Source organism: Myotis brandtii, unplaced genomic scaffold (assembly GCF_000412655.1).
Source record: "Myotis brandtii unplaced genomic scaffold, ASM41265v1 scaffold1298, whole genome shotgun sequence".
Classification (NCBI taxonomy): domain Eukaryota; kingdom Metazoa; phylum Chordata; class Mammalia; order Chiroptera; family Vespertilionidae; genus Myotis; species Myotis brandtii.
In genome coordinates, this window is record NW_005354586.1 from 290,343 (window position 1) to 312,760 (window position 22,418).

The 22,418-nt window shown below is 42.4% G+C and overlaps 1 protein-coding gene across 2 annotated transcripts in view; it reads left to right on the top strand.

The window, feature by feature from the left end:
* AMPH (amphiphysin) overlaps positions 1 to 22,191 on the top strand; it is a 92,840-nt gene extending 70,649 nt beyond the window's left edge. For both annotated transcript variants that reach the window (XM_014534375.1, XM_014534376.1), the window contains exons 17-21: positions 866 to 967; positions 12,897 to 13,109; positions 14,841 to 15,083; positions 17,020 to 17,121; positions 20,922 to 22,191. In XM_014534375.1, coding sequence (XP_014389861.1) covers positions 866 to 967; positions 12,897 to 13,109; positions 14,841 to 15,083; positions 17,020 to 17,121; positions 20,922 to 21,029 — 768 coding nt within the window. In that variant the 3' untranslated portion in view covers positions 21,030 to 22,191. The remainder of the gene's footprint in view (positions 1 to 865; positions 968 to 12,896; positions 13,110 to 14,840; positions 15,084 to 17,019; positions 17,122 to 20,921) is intronic.
* The last annotated feature ends 227 nt before the right edge of the window (positions 22,192 to 22,418 follow it).

A 22,418-nucleotide genomic window follows, 5' to 3' on the forward strand; every position in this document is an offset into this window, starting at 1 on the left:
GACTTCTTGGTCCCCTAAAAAACACTTGAAAACGCTTACAGTTTAAATGTTCTGATGGAAAAAAATCTTAATGTGCCCTCAAATGGCCACCCATGCAATCAAAAAAAAAGTCCTGCTAAATAAATATGCTTATTTATATTAATCAGAACTGAAAATGAGAACAATTTCAGTAGCCATAGTAACATGCACTGGCTGTGGTGTTTTTAACGGCCCATTATTATTTAATATTGCTAATTTTAAAACCAAAACAGTCTAGAGCTAAGAGACTGTAGGAGCTGGAATCAGGATGATGTCTATGCAACAGGGATGAAAACCTCCCTGTTTTCCACACAATTAGAAAGGTCTAATGGATACCACGGAGATTACTATCCTGTGCAAGTTAATGCATTTTGATCTACATGTTGGGATGACCCCTCCATTTTCTGGTGTAACGCAAAGCGGTAGAGCTGGGCGTTCCCAGAACTGTGTGTGCCCTGTGAGCTTTTTCTCACTCTCCCAGCTGGCAGTGGTGACTCAAGGTGCCATTTGAGCATCTCTTACAGATGCCATAGGAAGTGAGTAGCCTAAATATTGTAAGTAAAATGAATAGCCAAAATGGTAAGTCTTGTCCTAACTTCAAGGGAAATGACAGTCCTCAATGATGGCAAAAAAAAAAAAAAGAGAGAAGTTGGTAGCGTTCATTCCTAGACTTTCCAGTTCGGTAAAGGCCCATGATGCCAAGTGTAGGGCTTTTTCCCAGCACAGATTTGGTGAAGCTAGCTGCCTGTGGGATGATAAAGAAAATCTTAATTGTCCAATATTCTGTACTGCTATCTATTCATATGTTGCATCTTTTTCCTCTAACTCTCAAAACAAACAATGAAAGGCTGAGTCTGAACAGGCTCCACCAGCAGAGCCGAAAGCAGAGGAGCCCCTTGCCGCTGCACCTGCTGAGGACACCCAGGCTGAGGAGCCAGAGAGGGCAGTGGTGAGCACCACCTCCCTCCACCCACCGCCAGCCACCCCTGCCACAGCCATGCTCATCTCATGATCCCATTTCTCCCTTCTCATCCATGCTTCACTTGTGCTAAATCACCTCCATACCTGACAGGTTCAAATAACCTTGTTCCTTTGACCGTGAAACTCTATTCTCCTTTATTTTTGAAAAGAAAGATATCCAGAGAGCTGATCTTATCTACCTTCTTTAAAAAGGAAGGGTGCCTTGATTCTTTCTGATACTCTCCCATTCGTGGTAGGTAGGTTGTAGAAATTGCAAATAACCAAAACTACTAGTATTAATGTGGTGCTCTACCTGTGACTGCTAGAGATGTGCCTTCAATTAGAGACCAACCTGCAGGTGGTAAACAGAACGATAATAATTTCGTTGGTTGCGTCTACATATTGATTTCTTACAATATTAGCTGTGTAGGTTGGTTAAGGCCAATGAAACCACACCTCATGCAAACTGGGATGAGCTCTTTATGCACCATGTGGAATTGGATTGTGTAACACCTGTGAAAGCATAAACTAATACCAAGGAAAATGTAATTCAAAATACCGATGGGGAGTGAAACACTTACTTATGAAATGCAGTTAAAATGTCTCCCAAGACTTTTAATCGGGGTGCCGTTTACTACAGCCTTTATAGAATCTGTTCACAGAAGGCAGCCAATCTCCCTGTTTCCCAACATTACATAGCCTGGATGAAATAGCTAGAGAAATGAAAGTGGTGTTTCTTGCTGTTGGTATTTTAGGTCATTTTGCTGGGAAAAAGAGTAGGTCATCTGTCAAATCTACAGTTTATTAATTAGTAGAAAAATAAATAATAGGGCAAGATAGTGATGAAAAATACAAATGAAGAATGACTCAAGAAACATAATTTTATTTTCCATTGAAAGACATAGACTGGACCAAGTCCTGGAGGAGAAACAAGAAATGCATCCTGCAGACTGAGTTCCTCCTGGAAGTGCCTCTGGCCGGACTTAGGCTGGGGAGTGCTGACTCCCTGCTTCTGAACTGTCACTCTCAGAATCATGCGAGATCTCAGTAACCCAATGCCAATGGGGCATTTTCACCTGGTGTCAGAATAGGATCTATCCACCCACCTTAGCCTTGACAGAGGAAAGGAAAGACACAGTTGGATTTTTGACTACAGTTTAATTACGCGAGATCGCAGTAACCCAATGCCAATGGGGCATTTCACCTGGTGTCAGAATAGGATCTGTCCACCCACCTTAGCCTTAACAGAGGAAGGGAAAGACACAGTTGGATTTTTGACTACAGTTTAATTAAGAAGATAATTGATTTTAAAATTGTATGGAGCCTGGTTGGTGTGGTTCAGTGGTTGAGCATCCAGGAGGTCACGGTTCGATTCCCAGTCAGGGCGCATGCTCAGATTGTGGGCTCAATCCCCAGTAAGGGGTGTGAAGGAGGCAGCTGATCAATGGTTCTCTCTCATCATTGATGTTTCTATATCTCTCTCTCCCTCTCCTGTCCTCTCTGAAATCAATATATATATATATATGAGCATATGGATGATACCAGGGAGTTAAGGAGATGTTGGTTAGGTTCAGATATTGATTTATAAATTACTTCAATTCTGAAAAATTCTCATCAAATTTTTATTTTGAATAGCAGCCCAGACTTCATCTTCACCTGTGCTTTTAAACCACATTGATTCCATGACCCAGACTATTCAATGTAAGGCTTACTGTTCATAATGCCCATGATTTTGAACAAGGGTATTTGATGTTGTGCTATAGATTGGAGATGTGAAATAGACAAGTTCATGTGTTAAATACAAGCTTGACAGTTGATTCTCCATGATCCCCTCTCACACCCATTCTAAGTTTTTGTTTTTTTCATAATCCAAGTTCATTGTTTTTCCAAAATATAATATTGTTAGCTACCAATTACCAAGTACCTACTATATCATATCGACTATTATATAAAGATTATAAACTTTTTAACCACAGGCGATATTTAAAATATTTAATAAACTTTATGGTACAAGCACCAACCATCACTAAAACCAGCTTCCTTAATGTTGGGTATATAGATATTTGGAAGAATTCTTCATTCTCAAAAATCTTATCCCCTAAAGATAGGTGAACTTCAGAAAAAAATAAAAATTTTAGATTCCTTGTGAAGTACAAGGCAAATTGGAAAGTCGTATGAAGGACTCAGGCACCTGCTGAGACCCAGAGATGATGTAAGACAGCACATACAGAGCTCACTATGTGAGCCCCCCTCTCCAGCGAGAAAATGTTTATTTTTTCATCCTCGTATCGACTGAAAAATAATAATAAAGGGGGCAGCTTACAGCAGTTCCATTTTCCTAAGCTCATTAAAAGTGGCTCTCTTCCCTGTTTTTACAATTGGCACCCTTGGATGAAGTCAATCCTTCCTCATGCTCTCTCTTCTACTTAAGAAAGTAACATCATATAGAATGTATTTTTGTTCTCTAATGTAGACTTACAGCTTCTTCTGGTCACAGTAACCGAAGGTACATTAAAAACTATGTTTTCTAAGGAAGCTCTCTTGCATTGCTAGATGTGTGATGTTTGGTTGTAAAACCATAAAAATCTCCACTGTGTCCCAAGCATCAATTAAGAGGCTGGCTGTAGCTGTCATTAGTCAGGATTGGATTGGCATGGCCTTTCGAGGCCATCCTTTCTGCCGCTGAAATGTCACCACACAGTTATTACTTTGAGTCTTGACAGAATTCATTTTATGGAAGGTGAAGTTTGTGGTGTGTGTGTTTTTTTTTTGAAAGAGGCCAATGTAATTTCAAACACAGGAAATGTTAGCCGTGGTGCACAAAGAAACCAGGGGCTTTCAAGAAAAGTTTAGTTATTACATTTGTGTTTGTTGTTTTATTCCCCCAACGGCTGACATTGCCTTTAGTTGGTCCTACACAAACATGTTACCAGTGTATCTGCAAGATGCATTTTAAAAACCAACACTTGCTGCTCCTCCAGATGGTTCCACATTCTATAAGTAATGACCCCCTCCCCCGTTGAGGTTGTTCTTTTTTTTTAAATATATTTTATTGATTTTTTACAGAGAGAAAGGGAGAAGGATAGAGAGTTAGAAACATCGATGAGAGAGAAACATCGATCAGCTGCCTCTTGCACACCTCCTACTGGTGATGTGCCCGCAACTAAGGTCCATGCCCTTGACTGGAATCGAACCTGGGACCTTTCAGTCCACAGGCTGACGCTCTATCCACTGAGACAAACCAGCTAGGACTGAGGTTGTTCTTAATGGCTACTTTATCAACCAGTACTTGCTCGGTCCCCTGAGTTTGCAGTACACAACATTTACCTTTGCTTCAAAAGGCAAATCCGCTCGTCCCACACACTTCTCCCACACACTTTGCAAATAAATCTCCAACTAAAAGGTTAATGTTTTAATATGCATTGCTATTAGATGTTCTTCCATGACCTTAAAGGCCAGAATAACCAAAAATTCATTAACTGTGGCATTTCTGCGGCAGACTTTAATTTTTAAAGAAAGTCTGGAGCTAATGCTGACAGATGTTGCCATGACAACACTGCCGCCAGCAGCCGAGTTGTGCTGGGATCTGGCTGCTGAGGGTTTATGATGGGACTGCAGGCTGTACCAGGAAAGTAGATTGAAAAAGATGATTGAGATGAAGGTCAGGGGGAAAAAATATCCACAAAGTTTCTTATTAGAAAGGAAGCGCATAGATGTATCAAATGAAGTGTGTAATACGAGGTGCCATCTTTGAAAGGAACACCAGTGGAGGCTGGTGCTCCCTGGGAGAACTCACCCTGCGGTCATGCTGAAGGAAAATGATGGCCTTCGGTGCTTTAAATATAGTTCATGTGAAGAGGAGTGCTAGCCGCCAGCCTGGTTTTAATACAGGAATCTTCTCTTGGGGCCGTAATGACCCTAGTTGTATCTTGGGCTTTTCTTTAAAATGGATCCTGAAGAAAAATTGTAATTTTATACAATTGCTAGGATGTTCAGACAAGTCAAGAGCTCAAGTTGGATCCAGAATACGAGTTGAGCAGAAAAAGCCAGGGTGGCCTGTAGCCACAATTCCCACTGTGACATGATCTTTCTTTGTTACATCCCAGTGGGACTCTGGGGGTCACTCCAGCTCCAGTGCTAATTGGTGGAAGAATCAGAACTAAACCTCGGGTCTCCAGCTCCACCTCCAGTGCTACTGCCGCTCTATCACATTTCCCACCTGTAAAATGCAAGCATTGGGCCCTCCCTGGTCTGGCTCAGTGGACAGTGCGTCAGCTCGCAGACTGAAGGGCCCCAGATTTCATTCCGGCCAACGGCACATACCTTGGTTGCAGGTTCCATCCCGATGTGCCTCTCTCACATTGATGTTTCTCTCTCTATCTCTCCCCCTCCCTTCCATTCTCTCTAAAAATCAATGGAAAAATATCCTCAGGTGAGGATTAACAAAAGTAATAATAATAATAATAATAAAATGCATTGGGCTAGATGAGCCCCAGGGCCCTTCAGCTTTGGGAACATATTCACCTCTAACTTGTAAACATAGCTGTGTGTGTCCAAGTGCCGCATGTCTGAGCGTCCTCGGTTGTAACTGTGTAGTACAGTGGATAGAGCCGGGAGAAGATTGGGTCACCTTCTCTTCCATGTCCCCATTCTGTACGTATCTTTCTAAACAATGAAGTCTACAGGCCTAGTTGCAAAGATAATGTAGTGAAAGTCTATCCAGCCAATCTCTTCTCGATGTTTTTTTTTAAATCATAATTTGCTATTAACTAAGAGGGATTTTATGACATGTTTGCTTAGATGCTCAGATGCTACATGTGTTTGAGTGAAGAAAGATTTTACTTGTAATCTCTGAATCTCATTTTAAGGAGCAGCATTCCCAGCATGTAAGTGGATGTGCTGGCTGTTTGTAAGAACACACTGGAGTTCTTTATCGAACGCCCCTGGTTGGTGTTGGGTGTTGCCAGTAGGAAGCAGTGGGTCCTTGGAGGTGCTCCAGGTCTCAGGACCCCTGTGGAACTCTCATTGTCGACTTGGATGTGGGTTGGTGTGAAAAGTCACAGAATTTAAAGTTAAACGGTTCCGATTCCGGTTAACTGGCTGCGTGAGTTACTTCAACTGTAAGTATTATTTGACTTGTCTAGGACAGTGGTTCTCAACCTTGGCTGCACATTAGAATCACCTGGGAATCTTTTTAAAATCCTGATTTCTGGGCCTCATCCTCCGGAAATTCTGTTTCTTTGTTACTAATTTTGTGGCCCCACCCCATAACAAAGAAACAGAATTTCCGGAGGATGAGGCCCAGAAATCAGGATTTTAAAAAGACTCCCAGGTCAGGATTTTAAAAAGATCCCCAGGTGGTTCTAATGTGCAGCCAAGGTTGAGAACCACTGGTCTAGGAAATGGGAATGCTATCTGATAGGGTTGCTGGGTGAGTAATGTGCTGTAAATGTCAAACACCTGGGAGATGCCTGGAAAGCTGTAGATTCCTAGTAAATGTCAGTTTCCCTCACGGGCTACAATATATTGAAAGCCTGGCTGTGGCTCAGAAAGATCACACTCCATGTTCGGGGGACACAGGTGAGCCCAGAATTCAGTGATCTTTTGACCGAGCACCTCTGCCAAGAGCAAAAGTCAGACAACGGATGCTCTCTGACTCTATGCCCTTTAGCCACAGAAGAACCATGTCTTAGCTAAAATTTAAAAATCTATGTATCTTGTATTCTCTACTTACCCCTTGTGGCATTTACCCCAGGAGAATTTTAATGAAATGAAGTGCATCCCAGGCGCACGTAAATGAAGAGTGTATGAGAAAACTGAAAGTATTAAAGAATAAATCACAAAAATGGTATCAGATTCACTCTTACCAGGGTTGTTTTTTGTTCATTTTAATGCTCTTCACACTTAAATATACAAAGGAAGTCAAAACTTCAAGAGTACTATATTCTAGAAATATTAGGCTAGCCCGGGAGAATTTTTCACAAACCAAGGCAGGAAATGGTTCTTAAAGTGTAATAACTAAGCCTGGTATGGAGAAATATGTGAGCTTTTCACCCATCCCCACCCTAGATAGAAGACAGCTGGCATCTGGGGCCGCCCCCATGAATGTGGAAGCAGTTTTCTGAAGCCTCCGGGTCATCTAGAGCTGATACTCACACACCAGTACAGCTTGTGACAAATATTAGGGGGATTCAAGACAGATGGTTGGGTATAGACACCTGATGAACCTGCCCCACCTCCTATTCCAGTGATGGCGAACCTATGACACGCGTGTCAGAGGTGACACGCGAACTCATTTTTTTTTGGTTGATTTTTCTTTGTTAAATGGCATTTAAATCTATAAAATAAATATCAAAAATATAAACCTTTGTTTTACTATGGTTGCAAATATCAAAAAATTTCTATATGTGACACGGCACCAGGGTTAAGTTAGGGTTTTTCAAAATGCTGACACGCCGAGCTCAAAAGGTTCGCCATCACTGTCCTATTCTGAAAGGATATCTACAAGTCCCCAGAAGGAGAGTCAAATGGAACAAATGTTTCCATGTCTACTTTATACATCCGGCCTGGAGAGATTTTACCTCATTTTAGATAACTACACAAACACATAAAATGTATTTTAATTTCCGATAACAAACACATAACAAAGCATAGGGCCTATAGAGAAAGGAATACAATGGAAGGAAAGCATTGCATAATAGATACAGAGTCAAAATTTTCTTTGGAGAACAACAACAACAAAAATTACCGAAAATACAGCAGAAAAATTTGAAAAAATGTCTTCCTTTTGTTATCAGCAAAATTCAAGAGGACCTTGATTATTTGAAACAAGAAATGAAAGATGAGGTAAGGCAACCTCCATGAGATAAAAAGAGTTGCTCGTGAGGTAGATGAGAAGGGGTCTCGGGGATGACAGATTGGAAATAAAACTTGCCTGAGAGGGTAAACCGGCGGCAGCCGTGTGGTGAGTCACGCTATGAGGAGAAACTGGAGGAGCTCACCCAACACAGAGAGGAAAAGCACAAGCAGAGGAGGTTGGCGGGAGCCCGGAGACTGAGGACACAGCTCCTGGGTAGTTACTGCTCCTCCGGAAACGCTGTCGGGGAGGGAGTGGAAGCACAGTAGCCCGTGCTCCAGCTGGACTTCCCTGGCTGAAGGAAATCCTGCATGCAGATCCTGAGAATCACCAAAAAAAGGGCAAAATTCATGAGGGACTGGCACCTAAATGTTAGCCTTTAAAATTTTTAAATTTGAAGCTTGCAAAAGAAGTTCTGCAAACATATAGATTGTGGAGAAAATGCACTACAAAACAACAATAATTAGGCCTCAGATCTGTCCTTCCCAATACTAAACGTCAGAAGGACATACAGATTTTTAGTGCAAAAACCCACATTTTAACAATTCTAAAGGCAGTAGTCAATCATGTTTGAAAGCAGCAGGGAAACGTTACCAAATATTTAAGGTATATAGCATCCATAGAACTCCTGAAAATCGTTTTTTGAAGATGTATCATGATTGACTGAACGATGAATCAAAATCAGTGTGGCCCTAGCTGGTTTGGCTCAGTGGATAGAGCATTGGCCTGTGGACCATAGGGTCCCGGGTTCAATTCCAGTCAAGGGTACGTACCTTGGTTGCAGGCTCCTCCCTGACCCACGCCCTGGTCGGACTCATGCAGGAGGCAACCAATAGATGTGTTTCACATTGATATTTCTCTGTCTTTCCCTCTCTCTCTTCCACTCTCTCTAAAAATTAATGGAAAAGTATCCTTGGGTGAGAATTTTTAAAAAAAGTCAGTGTGGACAGATGGGAAGATGTGATGAAACAAATGTAGCAACATGTCCGTTGGGGATCCTAGGTGCTGGGTACTTGGATGTGTACTGTATGATCCTTGAAATTTTTCTCACTGTTGACTTTTTTCCATAATAAAAATTTGGGCAACCCTTCCCCAAAAGTCCTTATGTAGGACATCACCAAAAAAAAGGGGAGCATGTTTAGTATTTAAATGATTTATTTTGAGTGAGAGAAAGAAAAGGAGAGGGGGAGAGAGAAACATCATTAGCTGCCTCCTGCACACCCCCTACTGGGGATCGAACTCATAACCTGGGCATGGTGCTGACCAGGAATCAAACTGGTGACCTTCACGTGCATGGGATGATGCTCAATCAACTGAGCCACACAGGCCAGGGCTAGTTAAATTATTTAAGTGTATAGCTCATAAAATTGTTGTAAATGGAGGGAGAGAGAGAGAAACATCATTAGCTGCCTCCTGCACACCCCCTACTGGGGATCGAACTCATAACCTGGGCATGGTGCTGACCAGGAATCAAACTGGTGACCTTCACGTGCATGGGATGATGCTCAATCAACTGAGCCACACAGGCCAGGGCTAGTTAAATTATTTAAGTGTATAGCTCATAAAATTGTTGTAAATATGGTTACAAACCAAGATTTTTCTCACCGTGTTTATAACAGTTCTAAGAACTGGAAACCAACTAGTTCAATTACAGGACAACTGTTAAATAACCTGTTAAATAGAAAAGGCAATAAAGTGTTATATAGCTATTGATAGAATTTTTCTATGAAACATCATCTACATGTTGTAAATTAAATAGACAAATAAAGCCCCTGTCTGCATAGAAATGAATAAAAATAAATACCTCAAAATCTTACCATTAAATTATTTCTTTTATTTTTAAACCGGTGACATCATTATTTTTTAATCAGAGAAAAGACCTATTTTCAGTTAAAATAACCTGCCCTATAGAAAAGTATGGAATTTCATACTAGGGACTCTGCAGTTGTCATCTAGACCAGTGACACGAGTGGCAAGCTGCTTTCCAGGCATTGTTCAGAGATCATATTGCCAAGGAAGTAACACAATGAAGAAGTAAAATAAAGCAATCAATTAAACAGATCCCAGAGATTACAGCCTCTCCTGCAGCCAGTCCCACTCCTACTTGTTTGGGGTCTCATCCTCGTTGATTTGCTTTCATGACACCATCTCCTGAGGGACTGACTGCTTGTGTTTCTGTCAGCAAGTTGTGTTCCCTGCTTTGCAGGCTACTGAGGCCATTGTTGCATTGCATCAATTTCATCCCACTTCCAGAAAAACTTCTAATGCAGCGAGGTGTTTAAACGGACTCTGACAGGATTGCCATAACCCTATCACTTCCCACCAAGGAGACTGTTGGAGCCAAGTGGTGAAGCTGTCAGATCTGAGTGAGAAAGTGAGAACCGCTCACCATCTCAAAGATGGGTCCCCTGCTGACCCTTGTGGTTTCTGTGTGATTGAGGTGCACATTGGCAATAGTCCGGGACTTGGGCACACAGGTAAACAACATGTGCCTAAGGGCAGCTAGAAATTTTTTAAATTCATCTTTGCATTAAATGTTTTCCACTATAAATATATTTGGCCAACAGATAGTATAGTTTTGGCAGAAGATAAGATAATGGCGTATCCCTTAACATTTGGAGTGAAGAGGAAAATATAATAACATTGAATAACAAAGGCTTGACATACTTTGAGTGGTTTCAGTCCCCTGGTCTCCCTAGATAATACATTAAAAAAATAGTCATTAATCATTATGTTTTTTTTCCTAGCAGGTACAAATAACATCTACGGTAGCAAGGAAAGTCTAGAAAATGTTTTACTTTTCTAAATCTACAAGTAGCTAACAAGTTGGAATGCATAAATATAATAAAAGAGGAATAACCCTATTACTGAAAACTTTTTCAACCTTGCCTTGATTTTATCTAGCGTTAACACTTAATCTGAGCAAAAGGATTCTTGTTTACCGTTGTATTTTAATGTTGTTCTATTATTGCAGTCAGTAAATATGCTGTGGAAATACGTTGGTAAGAGCAGAAAATGTGGCACAGATCCCAGACATAAAGGGAGAATTGGGCACCACTGATTATCAGAGCAAAGCCAGAGGCAGAAAGAGGGAGGGGATCTAGGCAGTGGGCACGCCTCTCTTTCTGCAGGGGTCTATAGGCTCTGTAAAATCTGACTAGAGAAATCAGAAGTCATCACTCATGGACTCAGAGAAGGATGGAGGACTGTTAATTTCTTCCCTTCCCTAAGTAGGTCATTCAAATTATTTGCCTTTTTCCTCTCCCTTGTCAAGTGGCAGTTTCCTTGGCATCCTGACTCTACTAGCATTGTTAATGCCAATATTTTGGTGATTTTGATTTGCCATCATTCTTATCAACTGTTTTCCACATGGTCTATGCCTGTGAGTGAGTGTGTGTGTGTGTGTGTGTGAGAGAGAGAGAGAGAGAGAGAGAGAGAGAGAGAGAGAGATCAGGTCAATTGCTGACCCGCAATTGGCTCCTATGAGGTCAAGGAAAGTCAGAGCACAGAGAAACCGTGCACTTGGCCTCCACCTGCTGGTGGCTGGCATCACAGCAGCCACGCTGTCAAGTCTATATCAAATCCAGCCAAGGAAGCCGGTTTAAACCACTTACCAAAGGAAAGATAACATGTGTATCTTATGATAGTGAAATTTGATAGGGTCAAGTTGATAGGTGTATAGAGCCGTAGGGGTAAATAAGGAATTCGTGGTTAACATTCTATTTGTATGGAGAGGGTTAGAAAATTACCTTTGGGAACACCACCGATGCTTCACAGAAATATATTCTCTCTGAAGCTATATCAGTTCAGTTGAGAATAAAATCCAATTACTAGTTGTATGTTCTTGGAACATATATGTATGGAAGGATTTGTGTATAATCACTTGGAGGAATAGCCTATCAGATATGATGGTGGCTGCTTTCAGATGTGTGGCAACATGTATGTGTGCAAGTGTGCACGTGCTGGTACTCACTGTCAGTTCACACTGTCTGCATGTACATAGAGTCCGTCTGGTGTGAAGCTATGGAAACCGGTGGGATGGACACTCCATAGTGTGATTTTCCAGACAGATAGAAATCACAAATAACTTAGAATTGTGGCAACACAGCTTGCTTCTTGAATTTAAGCCCACAGGTAAGCCATTGTGTGTGCAGTCTTTAGGTATAGATTCTGATGTGAAGAAACTTGGCGAGGTCCTCAGGGTCCTGAAGAAGCTTGTTCATTTCTCCAACAATAAAACTACAAGGAATTGTTCAGTATTCTTGGAATCAAGATACCCTCCTAATTTATGTTCAACGGCACCAATAATCTCCATTAAAAGGTCAATGTTTCTTTAAAACAAGAGGTGCAATTCTCTTACATAAATGTCTATTATGGAAATGTTTAGTCATCCACCAAATATAAATCTGTTTTCCCACTTCAAAAATTATCAACATTTATAATTCACTTCAAATAAGTATGCCTCAATTCAGGTGAAAGGATTACTTTTCTGAAACCTATGTACTTTAATGACAGGGTAGAAAAAGAGAAATAACTGCTACACAGTGGCTAGTGACACTACTTTGAATCATTGTACACTTTGGAGAGCCAAATTCTCATAATAAGGAATTCTCATAAAAGAAGGAAGTAAATTTCTAAGAACATGAGTATTGCCCTCGCTGGTTTAGCTCAGTGGATAGAGCGTCATCCTGCGGACTGAAGGGTCCCAGGTTCGATTCCAGTCAAGGGCACATGCCCGAGTTGCGGGGCTTGATCCCCAGTAGGGGGCGTGCAGGAGGCAGCCAAGCAATGATTCTCTCTCATCATTGATGTTTCTATCTTTCTCTCCCTCTCCCTTCCTTTCTGAAATCAATAAAAGTATATTTTTTTTTTAAAAAAAAGAGTTGGAGTTTTGCCAAACAGATGGCAGTCTGCTTGCTGTCCCTAAATCCTAGGCCTCCGTAGACTATAAAGAAAGCTTCAACATCTGATGAGCCTCAGCGGAGGGGAGAGAAGAGAGAGCCGAGTCTGACTCTTGCTGCGGCCCCGGAGACACACCCCTCCTGTTGGTTCTGGTTTGCAGGTCCTACCTGGCGCTGATGCTGACCTGACCGATGCAACCTCCGTGCCGGCAGCAGAGGGCGCCCCGGCAGAGGAAGCAGAGAAGGAGCCGGAGGCAGCGCTCCCTGCTGGGGAAGGAGCAAGTTTAGAGGAGCCCAAGGCTGATACCGAAACTGCAGAGGTTGCAGACAGTGACAGAGGTCAACCAGAGGAAACAGAAAGGGCAGCGCCTCAGGTAAGTGCCTGGTGACGTGGGGGTGCTGGGGGATGTGCCCGTTGGCATGCTCTGTCTATTGGTTAATGGCCATAACTCTTGGATGCGGAATAGGTTTGTAGCCATTTTGTGGCATGCTGCTCTGCGGGGGCCGGAGAGGGCGGGGCAGGGAGAGGGGATGGAAATTCTCAGAAAGGGTGGCCACACCATTTTCTCAGTGTCAGTATTCTGGGGTTCCACGCAAGCCCCCAGGGCTACGGTGACTGGGCTGAAATTAAGCACAGATAGAGGTAAAGGAGACGATGCAGTAAAGTGATGGAGAAAAGAATGAAGCACGGACGACAAAAAGGATGAGAGTGGAGGCAGGAGAAAGGGAATATAATAGAATAATGTGAGGAAATGTGTGGATTATGTGAGAAAATGGCCGTAAAGTGCTTAGCCTGGTGCCAACCACATGCTGAGAACCCAATATTAATACTTAAATCATGTTGCTATGGTTATTAATTTGTGGTGGTTATTATTATTAGAGTACCTCCAAATTCACCCCAAATTAGACTTCTTTTACCAAAAGCCCATCCTTATGTTGCACTTTCAAAAGGAAAGTGGGTCATGTGAGCCTTCGGACACATACGTGAAGCTGGGCTTCGCCCGGGTCTGGCTTTCTCAGACCAGTGCTCAAAGGCAGCACAGCCACCTAAGCCCAGACTGTGGAGCCTCAAGCCCAGGGGCCAGAGCAAGCACAGCTCTCCCAACCCCCATGCTGGGATCCTCTACTTTCTAGAAGGTTAACCGTGAAGAGTGGGCTTCATGTATGCTTTCCATTTCTCTGATTATTTTACTCATAGTAAGTTTCCAGAAGTCTCTCCAGGGTTACTCGAAGTTTGAAACTGAATTGCCCCTTTCCTCCCACTAGAAACCCAGCAAGTAGCATTGGTGTTTGGAGAAAGAACTCAATTCTATTCATTGTAATATTTCCTTGTCACTGTGCCAGGAATACTTTTGTACATATTGTTATACTTGTTGAAGGAGTGTATTATTTTCTCCAAATTGAAGAATGGAAGTGCTTTTGCCCACTGACACCTGAGGGAATATAGAACTTATATTATTATTATTAATCTGAAAAGCTAGCAATATCTCTAGACTTTCCTTATGTGAGTTAAATCTCCCTCTCCCTCCTTGCTCTCACCTTTGTCAAAACATAAGGGGGAGGTCTTCATCCTCTGGTCTACTTCCCCAGACAGTAGAGTGTTGGAGTGGTCGGCGGGAGTCATGATCCCGGAAACTGTGACTGGGGTGTGGCTCTGACCATAACCAGCAAGCAGGGGCCACATCTTTACCGACAGTGTGGTTTCGGGCTCTCTGGGAGTCCCATGAGACTCTGGGAGAAAAGCAAATGGACCAGGGCAAGAATGAGCCCCTCCTTGGAATCCCACAGCATTTCCTTTCAGGACTGTCTCCTCCACCCGCCATGACTCCGCCCCCTCCCTGCAGCCTCCTATCCCTCCTCCCAGTTCACACAGAAACCTCACTCTTTCCAAACTGGGTGATTGTTCAAGGATCCAGAAATTCATCCCACGAAGGGTATCTCTCTCAGGAGAGAGAGAAAGAAGGAAGGTCCTGCAAGGCAGAAGGCCCAAGGGCCAGAAAGCCTACATCGGGTTTGGGGGATGAGGGAGGTGGGGAACCTGGGAGCCACGGAGGGTGTGGCAAGGAGGATGTTTCCAAAGGACCACCACGTTTTTCTTTCCCCAGGAGAAGGTCATCCCTGCGGTCATCATAGAGCCCGCTTCCAACAACGAAGAGGAGGGAGCACACGAAATCATGACAGGTGCAGAGTCCCAGGAGGCGACTCAAGACTCGGCCCTTCCAGGCCCCCCCAGCGAGGTGCCCGAGCCGGCTGCTGAGCAGAAGGCCCCTGAGGACTCCCAGCCCGAGCCCTCCGCTCCGCCTGCGAGCCAGGCCTCTCAGGAACTGCCTCCCGGCTTCCTCTACAAGGTCTTTCCATTCTTCGTTTTTTAAATCGGGCGGCCAGTTGTCCTTCCTTTGCTTTGAGGCCCTTCTGCTCACACCTTTGGTTTCCCGATTTTTACTTTTACTTTTTTTTGCCACACAGACTCTTTTTTCTGTACTGCTTTCCCCTCCCTCCCAACATCACATTGCAACAGGGCAGGATTTCTGTGCTGCGGGCAAGGGACCTACAGTGATGTCTTTCCATTTTTAGCCTGCTTTCCCCTCCCTCCCAACATCACATTGCAACGGGGCAGGATTTCTGTGCTGTGGGCAAGGGACCTACAGTGATGTCTTTCCATTTTTAGCAAAGGAGAGTTAAACGCTGTGCCCCTTGGTAGTGATGGGTTCATGCCTTCCACCTGAGTGCCCTCTGCTCCCCACAGGGCTCCGTGGGGGCCTCCCGTGCTGGGCTCACCTGCTCCCGGCTGGGCGCCTCCCGTGCTGGGCTCACCTGCTCACACTCCTCCGAGGGCAGGAAACAGGAGTCACCCATTCAAAGCTGGCATCTGGTTACAGTGCAGGACACAGAGCAGGGCGCCAATGAATATTTTAAAAGAAAGTGGATCAATATGTTAATGGGCTTCTATGAAAAGGAAGAGAGAAAAGAGGCCAGAATTTGTGGGCAGAAGGTCTTGCTCAGAGAGGCCATCGAGTGGTCACATAGAGCCTTCGTACACTGAAGGGTCCTTACAAGAACCAACCCAGCAGACACCGAGAAACACAGGCTTCAACCACCTGTGAAAGGCAGCGAATCCTCCGTAATAGAACATTGTTGGGAATTATAAGTCCCATCGTTTGATTTTACATGTCAAATTTCAGCTCTTTGTCTTTTAAGAAGTATTAAATTTTTGTTTGTGGGGGTGGGATTGACGAGTCGTGGTCTTTTTCTTCTCTCTGCTTCTTAGGCAGTAACTGCTGCTACATTGCTACCTCCCAGGGGGACAGGGTGGGTATAATGCATTTAGGAATGAATTATGCGAAGACAACACTAAGCCTGTGGCAGGTGAAGGCATGTGTCCCACTGTGTTTTGTGTCAGAGAACAAGGAATCAGGGTGCAGGCTGCCACTGGAGGCCGGGCCCGGCTGGGCCCTCCAACCTCCTCACTGACCACGTAACCCCTCTCTCTGGGTGTCAGTATTCTCATCAGAAAAATGAATTTGGGGATAAGATAGTAATTTCCAGCTCTGACATTTTATGATTCTACATGCAAACAACACATTTTAAGAGCTGATTATTTAATATCATGGGTAGGGTTGAGGGGAGGGACACGGGAAAAATAAACCTGGGTGTGATTATAGATCGTTATTTAAGCTGCATAACGGGGCTCATTTTACTATTCTACTTTTTAAAAATTTCCTATACTTAAAGTTTAAAGAAATCTTTCAAAAAAGGGAACTAGAAATAGGTTATCATGTTTAAAAGGTAGGACAGGGAAAGAAGGAAGTTTATTTACAGGAGATTGGACACAGGATTTGATTAAATCCTGATTTCATTATAACATGCAAGCGACGGTTTTCCCAATGCGACAGAAGCTGTGGTTAGAGGAACATTCAGCTAGGCATTTTTAGTTCAAAAATAATAATAAAGCATCTGTGATAATTACATGCAAATCTCTAGCAAAATTATGAAGCATTAAACTTTAATTAATGCACGGCATTTCAGCGCTAGCAGAAGGTATTGCATTACTAAATATGCATCCAAGGGCCTTGGTTTCAGTCTGTAAGAATAGGATGCATTGAGTAAAGAAGAGGATTTCCTTTCTGCCTTCAGGAGCCTTCTCCTCCCTTGGGGAGATACAGGTCTTCATTGTTATCAGCTTGGAGACGCTATTGAGATGCCTGGGGACCATCTGACTGGGAGAGCTTGACCTGACCTCTGTTTTTCTTCCTAACATTAGTCAGTTCTTTTCCAACCTTGCAGGTGGAAGCACTGCACGATTTCGAGGCAGCAAATTCTGATGAGCTTACCTTACAAAGGGGTGACGTGGTATTGGTGGTGCCCTCCGATTCGGAAGCTGACCAGGTAAAGGATGAGATTGGAAAGTGCTGGAAGCTCTATAGGTTTTTTCCTAAGGTTCAGTTGGGCATAGTGACTTCCTGAAGTTGTTTGCATTTTCTGAGATGCTGAAGAGGATTTAAGGGCTTATGACCACAGTACATCACAAAATTTAGGTTTGGGATGCTATTACCTATTACATGGTTTATTTTTCATACAAATAGATGACCATTTCTTATTATGTATCCATTTTTTAGGGATGTCTCTCTGAAATTCAGTCTTCAGGAAATGCAGACACTCTTTTAAAATAGTGTTCCATTGTTTTCCAGTCTCTACACAGCTAATACTGTGAAAACAGGACAATGTGACTAACTGATTAAAGTTAACCAATAGAAATGTGTCCTGGGATGGTCTAGCTTTTGCAATTAGCAGTGAGAAATTTAAAGCAGTCATTACATTTCCCTGAGTGATTTTAAGAACTTCCCAGCATCATGTTTTCATCATTTCAACTATAAAGTGCTTAGGTCTTGTTTTTTCATACTTTTCTTGCTTGAGGTTCACTGAGCTCCTTGGACTTGTATCCTGATTATTTTCCACCACATTTGAAAGATTTTCAGCTGTTATTTCTTACTTTTTTCCTTTCTTCTCTTTTTCTCTAAGAAACAATTATACATATGTTGGACTTTTTATGTCTAAGACTATTCTTTTTTGTTCAGTATTTTCTTCTCTCTGGTACTCTGTTTTATAGTGCAGTGACCCTTTTTTGCACTACTTTGAATTTGTTGTTAAGGTTGTCCTGTGACTTTTTTATCTAGGATATTATCTACATAGTTCTATAATGTCTATGTTGTTCTGTTATATAGTTTTCATTTCTTTACTGAGATTTCCTATCTATTCTCATTATCACCATCTGTTAATTTAAGTCCATGACTATATTTGTAATGACCGCTTTAAATTCCTCACTGCCTATTCCAAAAGCTAGGCCATCCCAGGACACATTTCTATTGATTGACTTTTGTCAGTAAGTCACATTTTCCTGTTTTTCTCACCTGTGGAAATTTTCTTACGGTGGGTAATTCATTATTGAGTCTGGATTCTGTTTTCTATCTCTGAAGATTACTTCTTCCAGCAGGCATTCAAGCCACTGGATAATTACCTTGAATCCATGGAAGTTTCTTTTACTCACTTTGTTGGAGTGGGTCTGTTTCAGGTTTGCTATACTCTTAGGATAAAATCTTAGTCCTGGGCCATTGTCTCTACCTCTAAGACATGCCCCATCTGGAATTTCAATAGAAATCCTGACAGGTTTATCAAGCCCCCTAATTTGATGGCGTTTGAACTCTAAACTCTGCCTCCCCGCCACTCATTAGAATCTCTACTCATCTTTTCCAGCCTTCCTGCTTCCCCCAGGCTCCTTGGGCATCCCCCTTATGCATTCATAGTTTGGGGGCAGCTTAGGATTTCATAGAAGCTTCTCCGTGTATTCAGGGACTTTCCATGTATCTCTCTCTCTCTTTTTTTTTTTTTTTCAAGATATCCCCCATAAAAGTACAGCTGCTCAGGCAGCCCTTAACTCTATCTTCTGAATGCCCTGCAACACACAGACTGAGGAGAACCCTCAGGGGGAAGGCTGTACCAGCACAGATCCCACCCGCGCAGCACCCTACTTTCAAGAATTAAACCGTCTCTGATTTCTGCCTGCTTTTGGTGACTCTCAGTGCCTTCAAATGGTTGTTATATAAGTACAACCCCTTTATTTATAACAAGCCCATTATATAAACTTATATTTTATACTATATATTTTGTAGCAAAGTCATTTCTATATTAAAATAAGTGCATATATCTATACATATGTATATTAGATCTATAAAAATATATAGTTTTTCTAGAGCTTATAATTGCTCTGTGCAGAAGCATTTGTCTGCAACAAGCTATTTTACCATTAGCAAAATTGGAAATTCTTAGTCTACCACATATTTTAAATAGTTAAAATTTAACTTTTCTATTTCCCTCAGCTAAAGATTGATACTGGCTAATAATAGTTCAATTTACTATATAAATTTTATATCAGGTATATGTCTTGCAATATATCTTTTTATTGCATTTATTTTTATTGAGAGTATTACAGATATCTTGATTATAGGTTTGTGCCAGTCCTTTACTTTTGTTCTTTGTTGAAACAATTTTAAAGTGCTTGACTCTGCTTGGCACCATTAGATTTTTCACTCATTGTAAATAAAGTCAAATATAAAATATAGACACTTGCGGGGGAAACATGGCCTTTTGTACACTTACTCAATAAATTTAATTAAAAATAAAATGGAAAGAAAATATTTAGGTATCATCTTTTACTTTATGTATAACTTTGTCCTTCACACATATAACATCATAATTTTGAAGAGAATAATTTTTGTCATCACCTAGGATATTATCAGTTATTTTATTGTCAAATTTTCCCACTATTATTATTTCTGCTTTCAGAAATTGGCCTGTCTAAATGCTTATATTTCTTCTCTATAGAAGCATCAATTTATAGTCTCAGATTATATCACAAGAGAATGTATTCAGCTTCTTTAATTTTTGAGTTCCCATTTATCTGATGTACTTGAACTTCATTGGGAATTGGTTCAGATTAAATCTGGCCATCCTTCATCTTAAGAGGGATCTCTTTCGTGTATTGGTTAACATAATAAAGATAGTCATTCCCCACTAGCTTTGCTCCGTATGGTCTGTATGTTCATGTTGTTCCTTCAGCTCAGCTTTGCCCAAGTAGGATCTGCTTATCTTCATAGGCCAAGGGCAGACGGCCGCCTCCGTTCCTCAGTTTTACATGTCATCGCCCATGCCGTATGACCACACGGATGGGTTATTTAACCTTTCTTTGACTAAATGTCTGCAGTTCCATAAAATAGATACATGTTTATAAGCAATAATTTATAAAGAATATACGAATGTTCCCAACAAGAATATCATGACAACAAACTGCTTTGTACTTTATATAAACTTGAAAATATAGCTATTATAACAGCAACAATAACACAACAGTAACATCAGGCAACATACCTAGCCGTTATTATTTGATAAGCCCAGTATGTGTGGTTTATTTAGGTTACATGATGTGAGTTGAGGGAATGACAGAGTTCGTTATTAGCAAGTGGTTCAGGATGAAATACAAGAACTTTGATGGCCTTGTCAGCACTATATTCTAACCCAGGGGTCCTCCAGCCTTTTTGTCACTGTGACCCACAGGGCAAGAAATGTTCCTGTGCATGACATCCTTTTACATGTGTCCCTCTCTTTGTGCTGGCTATCATTCTTTTTAAAAAATATGTATATAATTAACTGATTTTAGAGAGGGAAGGAGAGAGAAATAAGGACAGAAACATCAATGATGACAGAGATCATTGATCTTGATCGGCTGCCTCTGCACGCCCCCTGCTGGGGATCGAGCCCACAACCTAGGCATGTGCCCTGACTGGGAATCTCCTGGTTCATAGGCCAATGAACAGTGACCTCTTGGTTCGTAGGTCGACGCTCAACCACTGAGCCACACTTTAATAACTTTGCTGGCTGTAATTCTAACCCTTTTCTTTTCCTTAACTCAAGTCATAATCCAGTTTGCCATCAATTAACTATAGTTTATACAAAATTATATTAATATCAACCTTCAGTCAGCCTTCCCACGGACCTCAGCCCAGCAGTTTACATGTAACCCAACATGTTGGTGCAGAGCCACGACACGAACTACACAAAGCACTTTGTTTAATGGCTGACAGTGCAGGTTTTCCCAGCGCTCGGACCTTGAAAGCCCTGTCTTTGTCTTGCAGGATGCGGGCTGGCTGGTGGGAGTGAAGGAATCAGACTGGCTCCAGTACAGAGACCTCGCCACCTACAAAGGCCTCTTCCCAGAGAACTTCACCCAGCGCCTGGAGTAGGGCCCAGGGGGTTGTAGGAAGACCCTGGTTTTGAGGTTTCTAAACCTTCATGAAAACCTGAAGAATTCACTTTTGCTATTACACTCTTGTGACTTGCAGACTGATGCCAGATACAGGTTGGAAGGATATATCAATGGAGCATGTGTGCAAAAAAAAAAAAAAAAAAAAAAGGGAAAAAAAAAAAAAAAAAAAAAAAAAAGTGTAAGAAAAAAAAAAAGCAAATGAAGGAGAAAGTCCTCGCTGGTTGCCATGTCATTCAGAACAAGTTTGTTTGTGCTGTGTCCGAGCTGTGGAGACTCTCGTACTTGACCCCCTCCCACCGATTCTAAAGTAGCTTTCTCCAGACCAGAACCTTAACTTGTGGTACCAAGTGTGTGGTATGGAGTGGCTGCCCTGCAGCAGACGTGCTGAATTATCCTGTAGTACAGGTTGTGTCATTCCCCAGGGCAGGTGTGCCCACGTGCGCACGCTCCTCTCTCTCTCTTACAAGTTTACTGTGTTTAAAACGAAAGTGCTGCAAACGTTTTCAGTGTTCTTTTCCAACACGCCTCTGTCTCTCTCTCTCTCTCTCTCTCTCTACATATATATATACATATATATGGACACAGTGCACGAGCTAGTTCCCATCACTCCTGGATCTATGTGTATGCACCAGAGGACATACGCATAGTTGCTTTCTTTCCATTGTAGCCCTTTGCCTCTCCAGTGTCATTGGTACATGCATTGCTCTTATTCTGTCTGGAGTTGCAGTTGCAGTTTTGCCTCAGAACAAAACCAGCCACCCCATTGCCAAAACAGTCGACAGTATCTGTGTTCGTCACGTGCATTTTTCGGGGTGCTGACCCTTTGGAGAAAGCAGAGCCTGATTCTCTACGTGTCCGGCTGCTGTGGCTGGAGGCAGGCTGGTCGGGATGAGCAGCGAACTTCCTAACTTCTGCCTTTAAGAGATTGGCTAGATGACGGGGCCTAGAAACCCACCCCAAAAGAACCCTTACAAAGAAGCTCCTCTATATTTCCACCTCCTTATATTTATGCGGCTCATCTTCACAGATTGTCCTACAGTAAGCTAGGTGATGTATGCTGTATTCACAGATCATCTGTAACGATAATGTTCTCAGTGCTGTGTCATTCCGAATAAACCTTTGGTCTGCTCCAGCAAGCACCCCTGTTCCTTCTGACGAGTCATTTGTTTGGAAAGCTGGTCTCAGTCGGATGCTCTACTTGGAACAGTTACGTTGGAGTTGTTATTTGTGCCGAAATCTGCTTGTAACCCTTGGTTGTGCTCCACAGCCCCCTCCCTTCCCCCCCACCCCTTCATTCCAGTGATTGCTGGTCACTGGGCCGTCCCCGTGGCCTGACAATCACTACAGCACAAATAACAGCTGCGGA